Raw genomic sequence first — 21,215 nt, 5'->3', positions numbered from 1 at the left:
CATGCAGGACCTGCATGAGGCAGAGGAACAGAATTCAGCTGTGAGTGTTCTCAGTTACCCTCTGTTTCTGTGAGAGTCTGCTAGGGCTTCCCCATGCCTCCCCCCGGTAGTACTCAGTTTAACAACAGTTCTCCCAAACCTTCAGGTTTATCACTTGTGGGATAAGAAGACTAAGGTCCAGCTCTCTTCTCAGTTCCATACTGATGCTTTGAGGGAGATAGAACTCTCACCACAGCCCCCTTGTGAGATTTCCCTTTTTTTCAGAGACTAGGTTCCTAACTCAAAGTGCAAATTTTTAACACGTATTTACACTCAAGGAAACCAACCTTCTGCTATTTTCTTTTTAGCTTGCCCAGGCTGGGCATGGGACACCTCCTTAGTTCCCTGCACTCCTGAAAGATACTGCTAACGAACTCTTCTGTAGAATTCAATCTGCTAGCCAGAACTGTTCAGAGTTTGCTTTTTGAAATATGGAAAGCAGTTTCAGCATCATTTATAAAGTAGCTTTTTGACAAGAGTCCACCTGTGGTGGGAATCTTGTGTAGGTTTTGCCTTTGGACGGTTAAGCTGTCAATTAATACTAATTTCTATCCTATTTGGAATACGCTTCTCTAAAACTTGCTGGGTCATATCCATAAGCCTGTGCTGCAATGTTTGGGTTATAATTGGCATAAGGGGAAAGTTTAAATCCCAGCAAAACCTCCAATCAAAACCAGTTAAACCTTTCCAAATATTTAAACTGCAAATAAATGCAGACAGCACACAGAAGCATAGCACTCTGAACATCTTTGCGTTTAGAAAGAAAATACCATGTAGTGTTCACTGTTACCTTAGACCAATCGCCTGTTTTCCATTCGTAACAGCCTGTGTGATCCTCACACTCTTCCTCATCTCTTGGCCTGGTGGCTGCATCACATTTTCCTTGAGAATTTGTGCACGTCACTGTTCTTTTCTGAATCCCCTTGCCACAGTCTGCTGAGCACTGCAAAGCAACAGATATTTGTCTTCTGTTACATGATGCCTAGAAATGATAACTTTTATCTTGGTAACATAGCTAAAAGGAAAAGCTGGTTTTATGAACACAGAGGAAAACTGATAACCCGTAAGATTTTCTCCCAATAATCTAAGCCCCTTTCAAACATAAAAGAGTAGTTTGAAAAGCATGATATCTGCTTGTGAAATATTTTACTTATGAAAAATGGCAATTCTGAAAATCAACCTTCTTTGAAAAACATCAGCTGGCATTTTGCTAGAATTGGTGTTACCGATGAAAAAAACACTAAATCTTGTGTTTAAGAGCTCATCATTCATACTGAAAAAGGACACGCTGAGATTTACAATACAGAACTGCCACATCCCCTGATGTATCATGGGAGTAAAATGAGGGTGATAAATGCATTTTTAAATCACAGTAGCATGAGACCACTGTTACAAACACATTTCTGCTGTGCAATTTTTACATACCATGGCAAAGTCACAGTTCTCACACGTTCTCATGTGAAGTACATACATGACCTTCACTCTTTGATTTGTCATATGCTCATCACTATGTTAGTTCCAAAGAACTTCAAATGTACAAAGGGGATAGCTCAGGAGGGGCACTATTCAGTGAGCCACAGCGTTGTGATCAGCTTCCAACCATGGCCAGCAAGTTAGCCACAGACATCAGCAAGGATGAAAGACAGACTTCTCAACACCAAAAGCTAAGCAGGGACTGTCTGAAGTCCTCTGAGAAAGCAGCAGGCTACTAGAGCTGCTAGAATCAGTTGCTGAAGGAAGACTTGATTCAAGTATTTGGGCACTCCACAAACACTCATGCGAGTGAGCACAAATCATCCACAAATGTTTTTGTGCCTGGGCACTATGAAGGTAGCTTCTAAAGAGCAGGGATATCTGCTCACTCATTTGTTATCTCTGCCAATGGTTGGCTGGAAATTCTGTTTTACTGGAGAATTTGTCTTGATTTCATTGACTGTACTAGGTGGGAAAAGGACACTGGCATGAACTGAAACAGAATTTCTGTTTTAAATAAGCAGTTCAGTAATAGAGTAACAGATCTGCTGATGCTGTCGCAGCCATCTAAGTGCATGCCACTACACAACAGCATAGCTAGTCTCTCTGCTCTTCATTTTCATGCCACTGCAGTGGTTAAGAGTGAGAAATTTTCTTGAAGAGCCACTGGGGACAGGTGGGTGGAAAAATGATATCTGTACCAACTGAGACAAAAACTAACCTCCTCCAGCATGTCAAGTTCTCCCCTTCAGGGGATCAGCATGGAAAAGACAGTTGATTTGACACTGAATAAATAGTGAAGATATGAGATATTCTGTGAGGTCTTTTGAACATATTCCAAGAAGCTTCTCCATCCAGGGGGTCTATGCTGGAAACAAGCGTCAGCTTGATATAAATTACATCAAATGGACAAATCTCAGCATGCCTGTCTAACCGTCTTAAAAATACAATCCAGGCAGTTCTGACCTGCTGGCCTTGTTAAGGACATGAATGACAAGCGTTTATGAGCTGGCAAGCAAACAGACATGCTTTTAAATACTTCAGAGCACTACAAAGTGACTTCTTGAAAATCTGGGAAGCCTTCCACTTAATTTACTATGTGCTGCTCATGGCGTGACCTCCTTACGGATGTAACATCTTTGTAACAAGCACAATTGTATAATTCTGCTAGATAGGGGGATGAATTCTTCCAGGCTTTGCAGAATTCCAGAAACTGCTTTGCTGGACTCCTCAGAGCTCAAGACTTGCCAGAGATCCCAGGCTGGAGCTCCCTATATGGTACCTTAAAGCCATGAATTTGCCCCAAGTTGTATAGACTTTCCCAAATTATATATCATTTTCCTCAGTCCTCAGGGTGGACTCCTCAGGGTTGTGCTCGTTCATCTCAAACTACAAAGCACAATATATAAAATCTTTCAAATGGTCCAATTTACTCGAAGTAAATCAAACTGAAGTGGGAGTATTTTTCACAGTAGGAGAAATCTCTAGGTGGGTTTTACAAGCAAGTCTGGGAAAAACACCAACTGTTTGTTCTTCCCACAAGCTTTTAAGTCATTCACAGATTAATACTGCATATACTTTCCTAGACAAAACAGCATTTGCAAAAGGTTTCCAACAGATCTTTGGTGGTCACATATAAATCACCCTCTTTAAGAGTTTTTTTCTTTCCTCAAGTCCTCTGTTTTCCTAAAGAATTTCTTAACATACAGATTTTACAGAGATTCCATAACAGAACAGTCTACAAATTAATATGCGCTGTCCCTGAGTGTCCAGCTGAGATCATTAGGTCTTATTTTATTAACAAATTACTTAGTCAAATCCCACAAGGATTTGTAAAGGAGCAACACAAATTTGCAGTTAAGACACAGACCTTTATTTGAAGGGAATATTTTTTTCTACTCTAGTTCCCTAACAGTAGAAACATTCACCTTTTTCTGACAGTCTCTATTTTTGTCACTAAAAACGGGTTGAGCAGTACTTTGTCCAAAACAATCTCAAGTGTTTGGCAATAAAAGGGGAACTTAATTTTTTCCAAAATGAAGATTGCATTGGAATTTGCTTTGAAAACACACATTTTTGATTGGGGACCAGACATCAGTGTGGTCAACTGTTTTTTGTTGTATAACCAAAAAGTTCAAAAACATACATGAGAAAATTGATTTATAAAGTGATATCACTACTGTGATATTTACTCCACAACATCAGATTAAAATGTTAAGGATTAAAGTGATTACCACTGAAGGAAGTCCTAGTCATGAGAAGTGTTCAAACTGGCAGAGCATCAAATGTGTCCTGGAGTCAACTGTGCTACATAATAGCAGAAATGTGCCAGAACAAGAATGAATTTAAAATCACAAGTGGGCAATTACAGACATGACAAAAGGTAAATAAATTTATCAAAGGAAAAGTAAACCAGTTATTGAAAAAATGATCTAAAAATATCATGTATTTGCAAATGAGTTACGTGGTCACAAATACAGAAAATTTCCACTCTGGAAAAAGTCTTCTGTAACTTGACTTACTCCATTTCATAAAAAGCAGAGAGAAGTACCTGGGGTTGTTAACAAAAGAGCCAAGAAAAATTCCCCATGTAAAACAGGTAGGAACTGCACCACAAGAATAGTCTCAGCTATAAACAGTTTAGCCGGTTCAGCTATAAGAAATAAAGAGGGCGTCGTCTGAAAGGGTTACTTCTGTAACACACAAAAGACCTATCAGACAACTTACTAAAATTTTGGTGTGTTTCTCCACATCTTTTGAAATGAAAGAACACAGAAAGAAAACGAATCTCATGCATTAATGAACAGATACAGCATCCTACTGAAAGGAAACACTACTCTCACTTAACTATCATCTCCCTTGCCAAACAAAGATTTCCTGTTCAAAAGGTGGACAACGGAATCACATTGTGTTTGTTAAGAGACACTGTTCCTCAGCGCAAGATCCCTGGTATCCTGAGCTTCTGTGACTTTTAAGCACATTTCTAACAATAATATTTTGCAAAAGCTCTTTGACAATGTTTTGAACAGGAGCTCGCTGTTTCAAAATAGAGATGAATAACAAGGAAAGATCATTCCCACAGAAATGACTGTTGCTGGACAGCCCCATAACACAGCCAGTCTGGAATGAGACTGGTAGAGCTATAAGCACTGCACCAAGAGTGAAAGGATCTTCTCATCATTCAGATGAGCCTAACAGGTACAATATCAAAACTAACATGGACATCCTATTAGGTCTGTTACTGACAAGGTACAGACAAAGTTGCCCTGTATTAGCTGAGTCCTGGTCATGAACTGTAGGCGTACTCCCAGTTCACTCTGTTGCTAACACAGGCTAACTGTCTAGACCATCATTTATATCTGAAATGCATTTATAATACCTGAGAATAATTTCTTAACTCTGCAACTATGTGGAGATGCACTTTTTATACAAAGTATAACCAGCTTTTCCATGTTTCTGGAATTACACAAAAGAAGGTTGGATAAAGCCCAAAGATTGTACATTCTCTGTAACATGCAGATGCTTGATAAATCTGGTATTTGTTTCATACTGCATTTAAATGGAGCCAGAAGCCCTGGTGGGTTACTACACTTCTGGCCTCAGGTCAGTGAAATGTTTTTCCTTGCTGGTCAGAGTTTTCAGATGGAAAGATATAGGTACTATAGCATGATATCTAAAACCTGCCTTAATAACTATCTGGTATGGAATACAAACCTCAGCTCCAAATTGATCATCTCAACAAATGATAGTCCTAGCCAGTGCCCCAATACTGTGAGGCACTGAGTATGCTGACCGTGAGAACATGCTTAATTTTAAGCACTTAGCTGGATTAGGGCCAGTGTATCCAGAGCTGTGTGCAGTCTGGCTCCTTTCTTGAATCCATTTCCTACCTTTGACCACTCTGATGCTTCCCAGATAGAAAGGCAGTCCCGTCCTTCACAGCTTTGTATTGTTGTTGGTTTGTTGCCAAGGCAGTAAAGGTCTCTCGTGTTAACGTAGGTGCCATTTTGCAACTGATAAACACAAGTCACTTCCCGGTGCTGGACACCTTTCTCACAAGTAGCAGAGCAGGGACTCCAATGGCCAGTCACCCACCTGGGAAGGAGCCAGAGAAGGAATGTTAAAAAACTGGTGGGATAAAACATTATGCTTCACTTAAAAACAATGAGAAATGGGCAACTCTTCCTAGATTTGTGGGTTCTTCGATGGTGCTGTATTGCCATCACACCAAGATCACCTGATCACCTTTGGGAGCTGAAGTGTGTAAAGCAGAAAAGTGCCAGTATACAAGTGAATATCCACCCCTGTCTCCATGCTAGACAGAAACACAAACTCTGCATAGCTCCCTTTAACCCCCAGTCTCTACAATGTGGCTGCATTTTTCCCCCAGATAAAGACTGACTTGTCTGCAGACCATCCTATCCCACAAATATTGCTGCCTTTGAGAGGTACCTGGGAAAACCACTGCTACATCTGCGTGCACATCTTCACCGTGCAGTGGAACTGTGCAGAGAACCTATACTTACTGTGTACAAACTGGGATAGTGCTATGGCCAGACACCTAGCCCAACACGGCTTTCCTGCATCCAGGACCAGAGTCAGCTTCTCTAGCCCGACATTATATGACCTCAAAGCATACAAATCCTCTACACCCCAGACTATTAGAATGCAAAGATATCTCCTGCCTCACTTTCCATTCACCCTCTCACAGCTGCTGGTGAGATTTTACTTCTCATAGTTGGGCTTTCCAGGACGATTAATTGGAATCTCATCTGTTCGAAGTTCATGGCATTAGGGGCCTCAAAAATGGAGAATAACTGGCCATGTTTATTCTTAGAAAATCTGAATTGCATTTAACTGTCAAGGCTCAAGAAGTACTTAAAAAGACAAGATTTTCGCTATAGAAAGGATCTTACAAAGTTGTTTCAAAGCTGCCGTAGCTCACAAGGATGTGCCATAACCCAGTCTGGATGGGGGCGGGGGATACTTCCCTATACCCATCATTTTTCTGAGCCTTTGGGATTCATTTACTTTGTAAGCACATTTCAGTTGCTATTTCCTTCCCCTTTGATCAAAGTGTGCTGGGAACAAATACATGGCTTTTTTTTTTGTTGTTTGCTTTGTTATGTCTTTAAAGGCTCTTTGGCAAACATCCAGCACAATGTTGTGAGGTGTTTGAGTTCCTCCAAAGTAAGGAACGCATTGCTGCTGTCAGCATGCAAGGGAAATGAGGCATCCTCACCCCTCCGTCTTCCAGCTCAGCGTAAAGCCAACTGAAAGACTCCCACTGACTCCAGCAAGTACTGGAAGCACCACTGTGGTTAGAGCTGGGCTACAAGGCAGTGAATAAAATGCCTAAGAAGAATCTGAATTAGGAGGTATATGGGGAAGGACAATTTTTTTCCTAAAGACAAGCAGCATCGATCTTTACGCTTCCTGCAATCTGTCAATGAGGAACATGTTCTCTGTAATTACAGGCATTCCTGTACGAAGTGAAAGACTGAAACAATAACTTTGTAGGCACTGTGCACCAGAAGGCTATCATGCCTTTCTCACCAGGTAATTGACCTTCTAGCCTGTTATTTAGGACTGTCGTCTAGATTAGTATCCTTATACCATGAATCTTTTACTTGTCACCCCATCCTGGGTTGTCTATTATGATAAGTGGCTCAAATAAGACTTCTCAAAAACAAGTCTGCTCAGAAATACTATTTCATTTTGCTGAAGGCTCCCATTGTCCAGCTAGAGCACCATACGTGCCAACTTATTAACCACACTTCTTTTGAAGTTGCCGTGTAACTTCTCCTAAATGAATCAAACAACTCTTTCCCATCTTCCCATTCCTGAATGGGAAAAAATCAGCACAATTTTAGAAACATCTTCACTTGGTGCGATTGTCATGAATTCATTTGCCAAATGCTATGACTGATGACCTGGCGTGACAGCACTGATGACTGCGTTGACAGTGAAGGCAGAAGCCATTTGGTTTGAGCAGGACGGGATCAGGCAGCTGGCCACCTGTCTTTTGTGGAACAGGGGCCCGCTCAAATGTTTCTGTGCATTAAAGCAGTTGACGCTTTAATCTGCGAATTTCTGTTGGCTAAAACAGCTGGCAAGACACCAAACGTGTTTCTCTAGTTTTGGTGCATCTCTGTGGCTGAGTGCTTGGTATTTTGCTTATGGAATGGGAAAATGCCAGCTGGGTAATTGAATACTGGGGCTGAAAGACTGACAAAAATAGCCTTGAAGTGCAGAAATCAGTGTTCATGAAAATTAATAGCCACGCTCCCTTGATATCAGCTGGGCTCTGCCCTGTCAGAGCAAATGTGGAGGGAGTTATCTATCTGGGTGAAGGAACCGCTCAACAAGGGCATGGAGGGGGAAAGAGTGACTTTGCTTTATGAGCTGAATGTGAGTCACAGGGCTGGGAACAGTTTCTGTACAGGCTCCACTGAACTAATATTCACTTCAGCACTGTACTCTCACTGTGATCTACAGCTACTGGCAAAAGAAAAAGGGAAAGGGCCTGAAAGCAAAGGAGAAAGATAAAAATACATTCTTGGCAGAGGCTGTCTGTGAGCTTGCATTTAGGATGGGCAGCACGCAGCATGCCAACTATTTCCAAGAGGCCTTAAGAAGCAAGGTTATGACTTTCCTTTCAGGAAGGAAAATTCCTTTTTTTTTTTTTTTTGTTTTGCTGTTGCTCTTGCGGAGGGGAGAGACCACCTCGTTTCTGCCCTGTTCAGTGGTCTCTAGTTAGTGCCGCTCTAGCACAGATACGACAGAGTGTAATTGGAAAACTGGCACAAAAAAACCCAAATATTATCATCATCATGAGAAGAATGATTGCACAGGGCATGATCCAAACTCCAGGGAATCACTACAAAGCTGTGCCTGTGGTGAAAATGCAGTCTCCAGCTTTTTTGTCAGAGTGGCATCTGTATGGCCAGCTTCAGCTACCGATCCACTACACCCATCCCTGATCCGAAACCAATGGTTGCAAATAAGGTGGGGCTATACTGTAAGGGATCTCTGAAACCTCACAGCCCACTCTGTCCTACTTGTGACAACTGCTGCTAACATGGAAGCAAAATACTTAGAAATTAAAGGCTATTTTTAAGTGGTGGGTTTAGTTTCATATCCAAGAGAAAAGTGACAGATTAAATGTTGGAATAACAATAATATCAGTAAAGTACACTGTTTTCAAAGGCATTGAGGAGATGATCACTTTGACCACAAAACTTCATCCTCTTTGTGAAATCTCTGCTTGTTTCAATGTATTATTAACTAAGCCAATTAAGTGTTGTACACTAAGCCCTGTGGATATCATATAGAGCATTTGGCTTTCAGTTATGTTTTAAGCCTGTAAACTGATCTTAGGGATTTCTTGACACCACAGTTCTTTTCAGTTGTCTCTTTCCCTCCCAGGTTATAACCTATCTTCTGTTGGACCATGTGAGTCCCTGGAGAGCCTCTCATTTTTCCAACAAGCACTGATTTATGTGACAAACACACTCATCTTTCTCACAACTACAGGGATGGCTTTATCCATGGTATTATTTTTTGTAATCTTACCTCTATAGAAGATTCAAGAGCTAGACGATCCCTGCTGGTGGTTAGATTTAGGAAGAAAGTGATGAGCTTTTAAGCACAGATTTTTTAACCCAGTCAGTGGCTGTCTTTCTAGCTGAAAAATGCCCAGAAGGGTGTGTTTTTCTATAGCCTCAAAAAGCTGGGATGGGCAGGACATGCAATCTGAGAGGGCTGTTTTAAATCTTTGTCTTCTGAGTCTTCCTCAACCTCTGACCTCTCAGTATCTCTGCTGAGGAATCGGGAGTTCTTCTTCTAATCTGCTTTGGCAACACTCATCTGGCAGGCCCCTGGAGCAAAGTTGAAATATCTTTTGGAGGTTCAGTTCATCATTTGATCTTTCTATGGTCTGGATTAGTCATTAACCTTGAATTATCCACTCTACCTACTGGCCTAAGACTCCCACATTTTCTAGGAAAAAAATTGTCTACAGCACTATGTACATAAACCTAGGGGAGATGCATGTCTGCAAATGAAGACTTGTAGCTAAGGATTTGGGAAAAAATGCTATGAAGATAAAATGGGTCAAGGCTGAAGGATGGAGTGGAGGAGTGCAATCAAAAGACATGAGGTCACTTTTCAGAGATTTGTAGCCTCTTATAACATAAAGCCATTACATGTTCTAGGGTAAATATTGCAGCCCATTAAATTTCACCTGGTTATTTCTGCCTCGAGCCCTGCAGAAGACTGGTGCCTGCAGGTTGGTTCTGTTCCACTAACTAAACATCCATGACATACTTGCACATGCACTCACTATCTACAGGGATTGCGTTGCTTTTGTTCCCTCCCCAATGCTACAGTGAAATTAATTTCCCTGCTTTCACAATAATAGCTTGGATGTGACCAAAGACACATTTGCAATAACACAAATTTTTCTGTTTTTTTTGGAACTGGCTCTTAATTACAACTAGTTAAGAGTCTGTATTAGTGCTGAATAAAGTATCAGAGGAAATTTGCTACAAAACAAGACATAGCTAGTCTGAAAAAGCACTTGTGACAGAAACTAATCTAAAGCAGTGTAATCTGAGGGTTCTATTTCCAATAGATTTCATTGTGTACCTTTTAGTTTAACATACATTGTTGTACTACTGTGCAGTGAGGATAACTCCATGTCTAGTGAGCACTGGTTGTCTTTAGCACCAGTTTGTGATGCTAAATCATGTCGAAGTTGCTCTTGGTTTTCTGAGGCACCTAGGTGAAACTGTGGCTCTACTGATGTTAGGCAGAACTCAGACCAACTTGCAGTGGGGCCAGGATCTCACACTGGATAATTTTAGCAAGGAGAATTGGAAAAGATTTCTGAGAATCAGTCATGTGGAATTGACAGTCAGATATTTTTTGCTTACAGCTATTAAACTAAGTTCATGCTTGAATATGTAGAAGCAAGAAAACACTGTTTACAAATGGACTCATGATTTCCATGAAATATGCACACTCTGCTATTGTGTCTTTCTCTCCCTACACACTTCTGAAACTCTCTGCCATATCTCGCTATACTGGGGTCAAAATAATCAGGTGAATCTTGACTTTTGGGAACAGGTTGTGCCACACCCAGTCACTAGAAGGTTTTTTTTTTTTTGGAAAAAAGTACAAGGAATCTAGTAGAATAATACAGCTGCTGATGTCGAAAGTAGGACTCCAAGACTAACATTCCTGTCTGATTGCCTTTATAAACAGTGCTCAGTAATTTTCCAGTACAGTAGTCATTCTGCTAACAGACTTGCCAACTTTCACTCACACAGGTTTCTTTTTTTCTTTAGTGATTATCATTTTGACAGCTTTATTTTTTTTTTAATTTCCCACCAATTATAAGATCAGCCATAGGACAATGTTTTATAATTTACATGCACCTTGGGAAGTTCTTTTTAAATGGAAGACATTGCATTCTCCCTCCTCCCTCCCCCAAATCAAGCAGACTACTCAGTTTCTGAGGACTCAGTGTGGCGTTGGTGTGAATAGGGGTCGTTCTTGCTGGCAGCTGCCTCACTACACTAAGGCACAGAATATCAGCACTCTCAGAGCCCTTTTGCAGCGAGTTACCCCTACCCTGATCCATGGTATCTTTGATGGGGCAACTGGTGTCCGAGCTCCATTCCCTGCCTTTCAAGGAAGGCAGCGCCTTTTCCTCAGCTCACACCACAGGATGCGAACAGTGTGAAGAGCATTAGAGCAGGCAGCAGTATTTCACAATTAAATATTTTGCTAGATTATCCTGCTAATCCTTCTTTGTGGGTGAAGACTGCACTTGGCCTGAAGAGCCTCAAACCAAAGAAGCACAGATCATTTAACATTTTAAAACAAGGAAATGTTCAACCATAAGGTCGTTGAGTCAAACATTATAATGGGAAAAACTGTGATGTAAGCCAGCCTGGGGGTTTACACCAAAGCTAAGAAACCTGTCTCATGACTCCATGTGAAAACTAATGCCAAATTAACTTCTGTTCTAGCAAGTCATCCTGAATTATTTGGTGTAAATGCATTTAGCAGTAGCCAATAAGCCCTCCTCACTCCACTCTCTGTCTGTTCCCAAGCCTTCTCTTCCTTCTCTTCCAGAATTGCTTCATTGAGTTGAGCTGCTGGATTTGCTTGAAAATATCTTTTTGTCTTTCAGTAGCTAATTAACTACTGATTGTTGCTGTACTTGATGAACTACCTACAACCTAGAACGCATATGATTTTGTCTCCTTCTAGTGGATGGTGATAACCAGACATGCCACAACAGGACATCAGCTACCCACTCACAAAGGTGCCCAGAAGAGTCTCGGGCTTTCTGGTCTACAGCATTTGGCTTCTACTCCTGCCAGACCTGCCAGAGACCTGCTGCAGCTGCCCACCGCTGGCAGCCCAGGATGGTTTCCCTGAAGAGCAGCCACCAGGGCGCAGCATTGCCCGCTTGCTCAGCCGCCTGCAGCCACCGTGTCTTGCATAGTGTCCAGCACAGTCCTGGCAAATTCATTAAGCTCAAACTGATTCTAGAGATCCCAACTCCAGTTTTGGGAAGCACTTCAAAATGAGCTCTTACGTGGTGCCTCCTTGGATCAGAGGGTGCTAACATTACTATTTATGCCAGATTTCCAGGCTAAAATGATTTGAAACCCTCCCCATGGCTGTTCCTTCTTTTCTTTTTTTCATGTAACCAAATTCAAAACACACCAAAGGAGATGTTTCTTAGCACAAGGCACAGATAAGGTTTTGAACTCATTGCCATTGAACCTTATGGATTATAAACATTTGTACATGTTCCAAAAGAGTCTGACTGCATTAATGAAAGAACATACCCATTTGGAACCATTAAATGTCTAGCTCAGTCCCTTCAGTTAACAGACACTCCCAATATGTCCCTCCAGTTTAGTATAATTTCCACACAGCCCTGCAAGTAATCTGCTAACATTCTCAAGAAGTTTTCCATCATACTGCTCCCCCCAAATTCTACTATTTGCAAGACTTTCACCTCACAAAATAAATTCAAAACTGTTCTGCTCCCCATCTACCTGTGATGATAACATAAATAAACATGGTGCAAACAGATCAGAATCAAAGAGACAGACTGATTTCTGTATTCTTGGACTGTTAAACAGAGCACTGCCACAAGTATATTGTGGAGTCTAAAGGGAGAAGTGGACTCTCAGACAGCAAGGGTCATACAGATAAGCACCATGAGCTTAAATCAGACCAGGAATCAAAGCAACAGGCACTATCAACCATCGCACCCTGAGGCACCATGCTTTGAGCAGTCACTAGCTTTTTGGGCAAGTCGGCGAGGTGCTGAGCCAGCTGGGGCCTTGGCTGACTCTTGTAACTGGCTTCATTTTTTCCCCAGCGGGCATCACTGCAGTGCGTGAGCCCTTGGAGAGCACGGTGTTGAATTCCAGTCCACGGAGGAAAAGTGAAAGGGGAATAGAAGAAAGAAAGAAAGAAATGATCCATGTAACCACAGACGTGACCTCAGCAGCGTGCCAGTTTTTAGAGCGGATTTGGAGGGAAACAATAATCAAGGACATAGTTGTAAATGGATGCAACATAGGTTTCCTCCAGGCAAAACTCATTGGCTGTATTTCTTTGATTAAAATAACTGCTTTTCCAGACAAAGGAAATGTGGTAGATTTAATCTATTTGGTTATCAGTAAAGAACTCCTTTTGCTGCACTGGAAATGCTTATGTACATTGAAGAAACTGGTGATATGCTGGGAAACATGGATATCAATGCGTAATTCATATGGTAGGTGAGAGCTGGCCACAGTGTAGTGCTGTAAAGCAATATGAGGTATGAAAGGAATTTAGATTAGTTACCAGTGGACTTCCTGAAAGATCTGTCTTGCATTTGATCTAATTTAGTATGTTCATTTATGACCTTGGCACAAAAAGAAGAAAACTGATGAAAAATTGGGGAAAATGCTGACAATACAAAGTCTAGAAGCATTGTCAATACAACAGAGGATTAGGATGTCATACAGGAAGAACTGAATAACCTTGAGTACTGCAATAACAGAGATAGGATGAAAATTAATAGCATACGGTGCAAGATTGTGTGCTTAGGGACTAATCACAAGTATTTCTGTGTTAAAGTAGGATTAATATGTTGAAACAAATGAGGAGGAAAACATCTAGAATGACTGTAAGCCACAAATATGATGCAGCCATGGAAAAAGCAAAGCACATAGCAGGAGAGTTACTGCCAGTGAAGACAGGAGAGTATGAATGCAACTGTGTAAGGGCTAGATTGGACTGAGACTGGGATTATGCATACAATTCTGGTAACCCATGCACTCAAATTACAAATTTAAACAACGTAAATTAGAGCACTAGTAGAGAAGGTGACCAAGGTGACCAAGGGAATGAAGAATTGATGCACAGTTTCTGATCCAATAAGAAGTTAAAGAAAAGTAATGGATTTAGCCCAGCAAAATGATGGAAGGAGGAGATACACTGGTTTTCTGTATCACAGCCTAAGGCAAAGAGCTAGGGAGGGAGAATACTGTATAAGCAAAGGAACAGAGCTGATGCAAGAACAAATGACTGAAAAATGACAATGAATTATTAAAGCTGGAAATAAAAGATCCTGACCCACACGAACAGCAAGGTCACAGGAGAGCCTTCCAGTGAGGGAAGGAGACTGTGGAGCAAAATCAGTTAATGGAAAGGAGTCTATGACACGCTGCTGGTAGTAGCAGAAAACTAACCCTTGGACTCAAGAGATACTTTCAAATCCTAAACAGTGAAAATAAGGGCTCAGGTCTCCTGTGGTTTTCTGTAGATGAAGGCAGGGATTTCTGGCTTTTATGCTGCTGTTAAGCATCTGTGTAGGAACACCACATATTCAGCAGGTCCCTGAAAGAACTCAACCTCTATTAAAATCTATTACAGCAAAGAGGAGGAAAAGTAACAGTGTTTGCATACAGGCCATTACAAGTCTAACAGTTGGGAAATTTCATGTGTTTTTGGTTCTTTTCCTGCATTAGAGAGAAGCAGTTTCGTATTCATAGACCCAACCATGCATGTTGAAGTGTGTGGCCACTGGCCGACCTATGTTTTCAGTAATAACAGCTGATGTGATCTGTGATTTCTGAGTCTTGTGCCAGCATGAGTGCTGGGTTTGCCTATATATTTGGGTTGGTGTTCAGTGTGCTGGAAACAACCCATACGCACTGTATGCAAGAATCCAGATTCCATCTGGTTACAGCAGGGTTTTGTAAAAAATATCTAAAGAGCTAGGCAAAGGATTAGAATAAAGAGGTGCTAATAGGGTGCAGTTGGGACAGGAAAGGAAGCTGTAAAGAATTTAATGGAAAAAGAGGGTCAAGGAACATAAAAAATAAAATAGGAAGAAAAAGAGGCATTTTTTAAAAGGTGAAAGAGTAACAATAATAAAGAATGAAAGATTCTTTTATTTTGGCCAGTTTCAACAAAACCCTTAAGAAAATTCTCTTCTCTGACGTTTAATTTTAAAACATGTCAGTGCATCCAATGCTTTTTTCAATCCTGCTTTGTTTTTTTCAGATGCTGGGTTGCCGTTGCAGAGTTCTAATCTTCTCCTTGGCCTCATGAAACTACTGTCCCCTGCCCCACGTTATTTGGCTCTCCCAAGAGGTGGCTGAAGTTCAAAGGGATATATAATTTGCAAAGCACTTTGGGATCGTGCTGGAAGAAAGACACTGTTATTAATATCATACCCTTTTTTTCTCCAGATCACTTTATATATATAATGTGGGTTATTATTTTTTTATTTTTATTACAATCTCAAGAGCAACAGCCTTCTCCTCCTCTTCCATTTATACAACATGATCTCACCCCATCCCAAAGAGTTTGTAATCCAGATTATACATGGATTGAGAGAGGAAACAAAGGGACAGTGTGGGATAGTGAATTAAAGTCACACAGCACATCCAGAAGAGAACCAGACTGAGTGTCCTATGACCCAGTCCTGTGGTGGCCACAAGACCCTTCTCTAGAGATAAATTCTCTGGAAGGTGATTCTCTTAAATTTTGAGTAAAAGTGTAAATGTAGTTCAAAATGCACAAAACAGAGCAGGTTTACTACAGAAAGGAAAGCATTGTTCCTTCTTCTGAACTCAGGTGAAGGGCTTAGGTCTGAGTGGAAACGGGAAAGGACCTTATTGTAACAAGATGCTACAATAATTTTACTTGAAACCCTAAAACAAATTCAGGGCTCATAAAAAAAGCATTGACATGGTGAAAGAGAATGGTTTCTTTAAGATGTTCTTGGTCAGAGAATATGCTAAGCATGCATTTCTAATATCTGGGTGGGCAAACGCAAGTGGAAATTTAAATTCTACAGAGGCACAGAGAATGTGCTTCTGAAAATGTTTCCAGTCAAAAGCATGTTAAGTGTGAAAGTGTGGTCTACACGGAGGGAGTGAGGGAGTGTGGTCTATCAGATCATCAGCAAGGATTTTGTGGCCTTTCCGGGTACTAAGCACATTTGGTGTTTGCTGTCATTGCTCTGAAAAAAATGGACCAACAAGAGTGTCACTGTGCCGGTGCTAATTGCCCCTGGGGAGGACTGTGCTAAATTGTGGCTATAAATTGCCTGGTAATTCCATACAGAAGAAGAGATACCCTGGAATAACGTTAAGGGCTGGACCTGAATCCCCAAAGGAACACAATCTGGATATAGGAACAGAGTATTCCTTTCTCAGGAGGTTTTGTGTGATTTAACCTAACCCACTGTCACTGCCCTGGACAGGCAGCAATGTCATGGTGAAAGTGTGCAACAAAGAGGAGACTTCACCAAGGGCTCAGGGTCATGGAGATCCCATTGAGAAACAGCACTGTGGGTCTTACGGCTCTAAGAACCTGATGGCCAAAACCTCCCTTTGTTGCTCTCAGCTAGTAGAGGCAGAAGCTGCCCACTTCTTCCAGAGCTTTGTAAGTTGCTTTTCTTCATCTCTACCACCTGGAACCAACCCCTCCATATACCTGCCTGGGCTCACTCCAGTCTCCTTCCAATGACTTCACAAAAGGTCTAGAAGAAATATTTCACGCCAGGGCAGAAACACAAGCAGATGCTCCCTGTTTCTGTCTTTCTGAGAGAATGACATGACAGAAATCCCAACATCACTGAATTTAGGAAGCTTCCTCATGGAAACGACAGTTGTTTCCTTGAAGTCATTGGGAATTTGGCTCTCCTTACACACCTAGAAGCATATGGGGTATCTCACTATACCTTTCAGTACCACTGAAAGCAGTAGGGCCACAATATTGTACAACAGCAATAATAGGCAGTGCAGACAGAAAACAAAACCTGAAAGAGCCTAGCCTTATTGATGGATTACCTGACACTGGATTTCCCTGCTTCAGGGCACTTTAATCAAAGTGCAGGTCTAATTAGAAGGAAGTGTCCTGTTTCTCATTTTCCCTATTGTTTCTGCCAGCTTTGAGGTACATTCCCCTGGCTTGTCTGATTATACAAGATGCAACAGCTAGCAGGTTGTTTTGAATATGCCTTTTTAGATATTGTTGAGCTTTATCCTAAATTGATTTTATGTTCTAACTACTATCAAAAGTGGAGCGTCTACATTACTCCACAATGCTAAATATTACTGCAGAGCAAGAGTGAACTTTTTCATTAGCAAACAAACTGAACAAATTAATTTGCCTTCCTGTGTTTTGTCATTTTGGTCAGAAACGTCTTTTTTTATACAATGCAGATCAAAATTAATTCAGCTAAAAGTGCTTGCCAAATTAAAAAGAGCACTTTTTATTATTTTTAGAACTTATTACTATTAGACCTCTAATTACTCCTACTGATGCAGAAAAGCATCCTTACTGAGGAAAGCATCTAAAATGTGTTTCATTATAATTTCTTGACTTCAGCAAGATTCAGGTATGTTTCCAAAACTATCCAGGTGTTGCTAGACACTGTGCAAACTTCAGATGAAGAAGAGACACTTCTCGCCTAGAGACTCCCAGTCTGAACTATGCTAATACAGATCAGGCATGCAATACAGCAGGTCAGCTGTAGTAGCTTAAAGGCTGTGGGTTGTTTGCGAGTTTTTTGTAGCAGTTTGACAATTAATCAGACCCTACTCTCTGCTGATTCAATAAAAAAAAAAGGTTAGATATCCAGTCACTGCACTTTTGTCTAGCTTTATACTGCAAGTTGCTCTGTCACCCAGGAGGCAGCCAATGGGAAAAGAAAACCATCTCCAAACAATGCATGAAGGCAGCTTGCACGGAATCTGGCCTTACTGGCCACAAATTAAATGGACTCTGAGGTAATGAAAATCTGACCTGCTCAACAGAAGGAAATGAATATTACAGCTGGTTACTATGGCTAACAATGTGTCCCAATACTTTTAGACATTTTCACCACGTTCACCAGATGGAGGCTTTGGAAATGGGCGATTTGTGAAGGAAAAGGATATTGGGTTTTATTATTTTTTAACTCCTTACCGTGACTGGCAGGGGTGTGTGTTACATTTCCTGACCTGGGGCTCGGGGCGATTCACTCGTTGGCAGTCACTGTCATTCACCAGTGTCATGGTCTTGTTGATAATTCGAGTACAGGACACAACGGTTTTCCGTTCACCTACAAGTCAAATAAAAAACAACTCTGAAAAAGGAAACCAGTGGCTAAGAAGAAAACCATGTCAACTCATTAACCAAGACTCAAAAGCCAGGAGCTCCATACTATCTCTACAAGATGTAATCTACACAGACCTATCACCTCTGCGAGCAATCTTATTTCCCACTTCTGTCTTAACTTTGTACTGTTCTGTTTTTTTTCAGGAAAGCTACAAATCTTTCCCCAATAATTGTGAAATTAACTGCCTTACAGGAACAACACGCTGGGCTTTCTCTTTTTTGTGTTTAATGTGAAAACGATCTTGAAAACAATTTGCTTTCATTTCTGGTTCCTCCTCCACATGTAGCTGTGCCCTGTAATCACCTGGGACAGATGCTCCAGCTATGTAACCTGAAGCCACACAACCACCCACCCCTCAGTGACTGATAATGACAGGACAGCTGCCTCTTGCTGTTCCCCATGCAGGAAGAGTCAGGTTGAAAAGGAGTGACTGGGGTTCAAGAGCGATAAACTGGCCTTGTTTGTATTTCACCAAGAAGTGAAATTAAGCCACCAAAATAAATTATTTCTCATCTTCCGGTCCCCCAGGTTTAAAAACCCTGTCAGTAGGAGATGTCTCAGGAGTAGTCAGCATTTCTCACATAAACTGTCTGTGCATCAGCAGTTTCACCAAGACACAGCAGTGCGGCCCTCAGGGTTCAACCTTCCACTGTGTGACATCAGGAAAGCTGTGCCACAGGGCAGCGTGACAATGACCAGATGTGACAAGGAAAATGTCATCCCTGCACCTGTGACTTTGCCTTACTGCTAATTATTTTGGTTTCTCAGATCCTCTTCTTAACCCTGAGTCTGCATCAAATCGAGTTTATTCATCATCTGCAGCAGATAATAAAAAATAACTTAAATTCTGTTAATAAAAAATTTGTGAAAGTCTGTATGGAAGGGAAAAGGCTCTTCCCAGCTTGGATAAGTAGTAAAAGCATCTGACAACCAAAATATGAGAGACCAATTGCCATCCAAGCTACTACTGGTGGGAGCCATGTTGCCAGGTACTGATTTGATTCAAATATGTGGCAGGCTTGCAACACAAATCAAAAGAGCCATGAACAAACTTCCTACTCATTCATATGAGGGTTTAATGGCTCTAAGAAATTATTGTTTTAAAACATGACTAAAAGTAAGTGTCTGTTTTAAAATGAGATCTATTTATAGAAAAAAATAAATTCATGATTTCAGTACATTGAGGGCAGCGAGTCTTCAAATGTGAAGATGAGCACTCTTTCTTTGTGTCATATAATACGGTAAATAATTGGGTCTGCTGGTAAAGAAAGACTGGCCAAAATGCATGGAAATGATCCATTTTCCTCAGGAAAAAACCTACTTCTTCCAGCACTGAAAATTCAGTGGACACTGGCTGACAAACCAGTCTCTGGTTTCACAGGCATCAATTCCCCCCAGGGTTTCAGCAAATCTGTCTCAGCACATCCTAGGAATGATCTGAAAAGTGTGATTTGCAATGTGCTCATGTAGTCCCAGAAAGTCCACCCCACATTAAGAGCGTCTGACGCAATCTCCAGGAGTTGTCACAGCAGCACTGCCCCTGTTTCATCCCTGGGGAAGGAAGTGCCTTTCAGTGAACATGCCTGAACACCTGTGAAAACTCTGCTCCAAGAATGTGACGGAGGCTTGAGATATGGGGCTGCACACGGCGCCTTGAGCCATCCGTGGAGCACTAATCCAGGTGCAGTTCCAGCCTACAGTAACGAGCCGACAAAGCAGTGTCCCTGCCAAAATGCTGGGTGAAAATTAACTGTGGGGCTGTGGATGATAGCTGGGAGAGCTGGTGAGAATGAGTTCTCATTTGAATTCATTATGGCAACATCCATTCCCATGGCCGGTTTCCTTCATGCTTTGGCAACACTGTCTTCTGCAGGCACCTCCCTAATGGCTGGTGTCTGCAAACACCGTACAGCAAGTCCCACCAAGCGTCCAAATGGCCTTACCTCCTCCACACTGCACACTGCACCCTTCCCATCCGCTGTGCGTCCAGATGTACAAAGAATCCTGTTGCTTTTCTGGCTCGCTTCTGTTTTCAGCAGTATAGTTTACAGGAATGGTGTATTCATAATGAATTCCATAATTCTGGTCATGAAATAACAGCACCTGGTTCAGCAGGAAAAGAAAGACTGTTACAACACACTGTGTACTGGGAAAGCCAACAGACTGCAGAGACAGTAATGCTGGAAATGCTGTCTCAGGCCAATATTTCTAAAATGTAAGTACCTCATGAAAGGCAACCAAATCTTTATCTAGAAACCTGAAATTACAGTATTGGTAAAACAGGGCATCTGCAGGAGCAATAACTGCTCATGATTTGTGAATATTTAAAACAGTCATGGAGATGTCTAAACCTGGAATTCGATGCCTAGCTTTGTTTAAGTCTCAAATGCGATCAGCAGGCCATGGCTATCTAAAGAGAAATAGCAAGACAACAGGAAGCATTAAATCAGCATTTTTCATATAACAACTATTTTAATGAGCATCTAGAGTTAAAAAGTCTCTCATCATACCTGACCTACCTTTGTTTTCTAGAAAGCAAGTTGTCTGCAAGCCTCATGCAGAGACTCAGGCTTATGGCTGGGGACCTTTGTAGAGAATGGGGCAGTTCTGGCTTAACACTGTACTGTTTATGGACCACGGTCCTGGGCAGCCTGCTCTACACTACCCTGCTCGAGCAGGGGGTTTGGATGAGACAACATCCAGAGGTCCCTTTCAACTTCAGCCACTGTGTGATTCTGTGAGCTGCAGCATTTACTGTTGCATTTGAGTCGGGCTGCAGCAGTCCATAGTTTGAAGGTAGAAATGTTTATTAACACATCTGAAGGAACAAGGTGATCCTTCTCAAAGTAAAAACAACTAATGCAAAAAAAAAATCACATGCCTCCTGGGAAATGTGGCACTCAAAGTGAGCACGACTATTCCTGCTGACAAGCTGTAGGAGGAGGATTTTATTGTCTCGTTGAGGCATTGTCTCATTTTACTGTCTTATTGAGGTTGACAAGGAAGA

The 21,215-nt window shown here is 41.5% G+C and overlaps 1 protein-coding gene across 1 annotated transcript in view; it reads right to left on the bottom strand.

Moving 5' to 3' along the window:
• ADAMTS17 (ADAM metallopeptidase with thrombospondin type 1 motif 17) overlaps positions 1-21,215 on the bottom strand; it is a 191,965-nt gene that overhangs the window by 17,456 nt on the left and 153,294 nt on the right. The window contains exons 17-20 of the mRNA XM_075159828.1: positions 20,152-20,311; positions 18,016-18,151; positions 5,403-5,607; positions 830-982 (exon numbers count right to left, since the gene is read on the bottom strand). Of these exons, the coding sequence (XP_075015929.1) occupies positions 830-982; positions 5,403-5,607; positions 18,016-18,151; positions 20,152-20,311 (654 nt within the window). The remainder of the gene's footprint in view (positions 1-829; positions 983-5,402; positions 5,608-18,015; positions 18,152-20,151; positions 20,312-21,215) is intronic.

The sequence above is a fragment of the Calonectris borealis genome, chromosome 11, assembly GCF_964195595.1.
Source record: "Calonectris borealis chromosome 11, bCalBor7.hap1.2, whole genome shotgun sequence".
NCBI lineage: Eukaryota > Metazoa > Chordata > Aves > Procellariiformes > Procellariidae > Calonectris > Calonectris borealis.
Note: the sequence above shows the minus strand (reverse complement) of the source record. Positions and strands in the feature narration are given on the sequence as shown.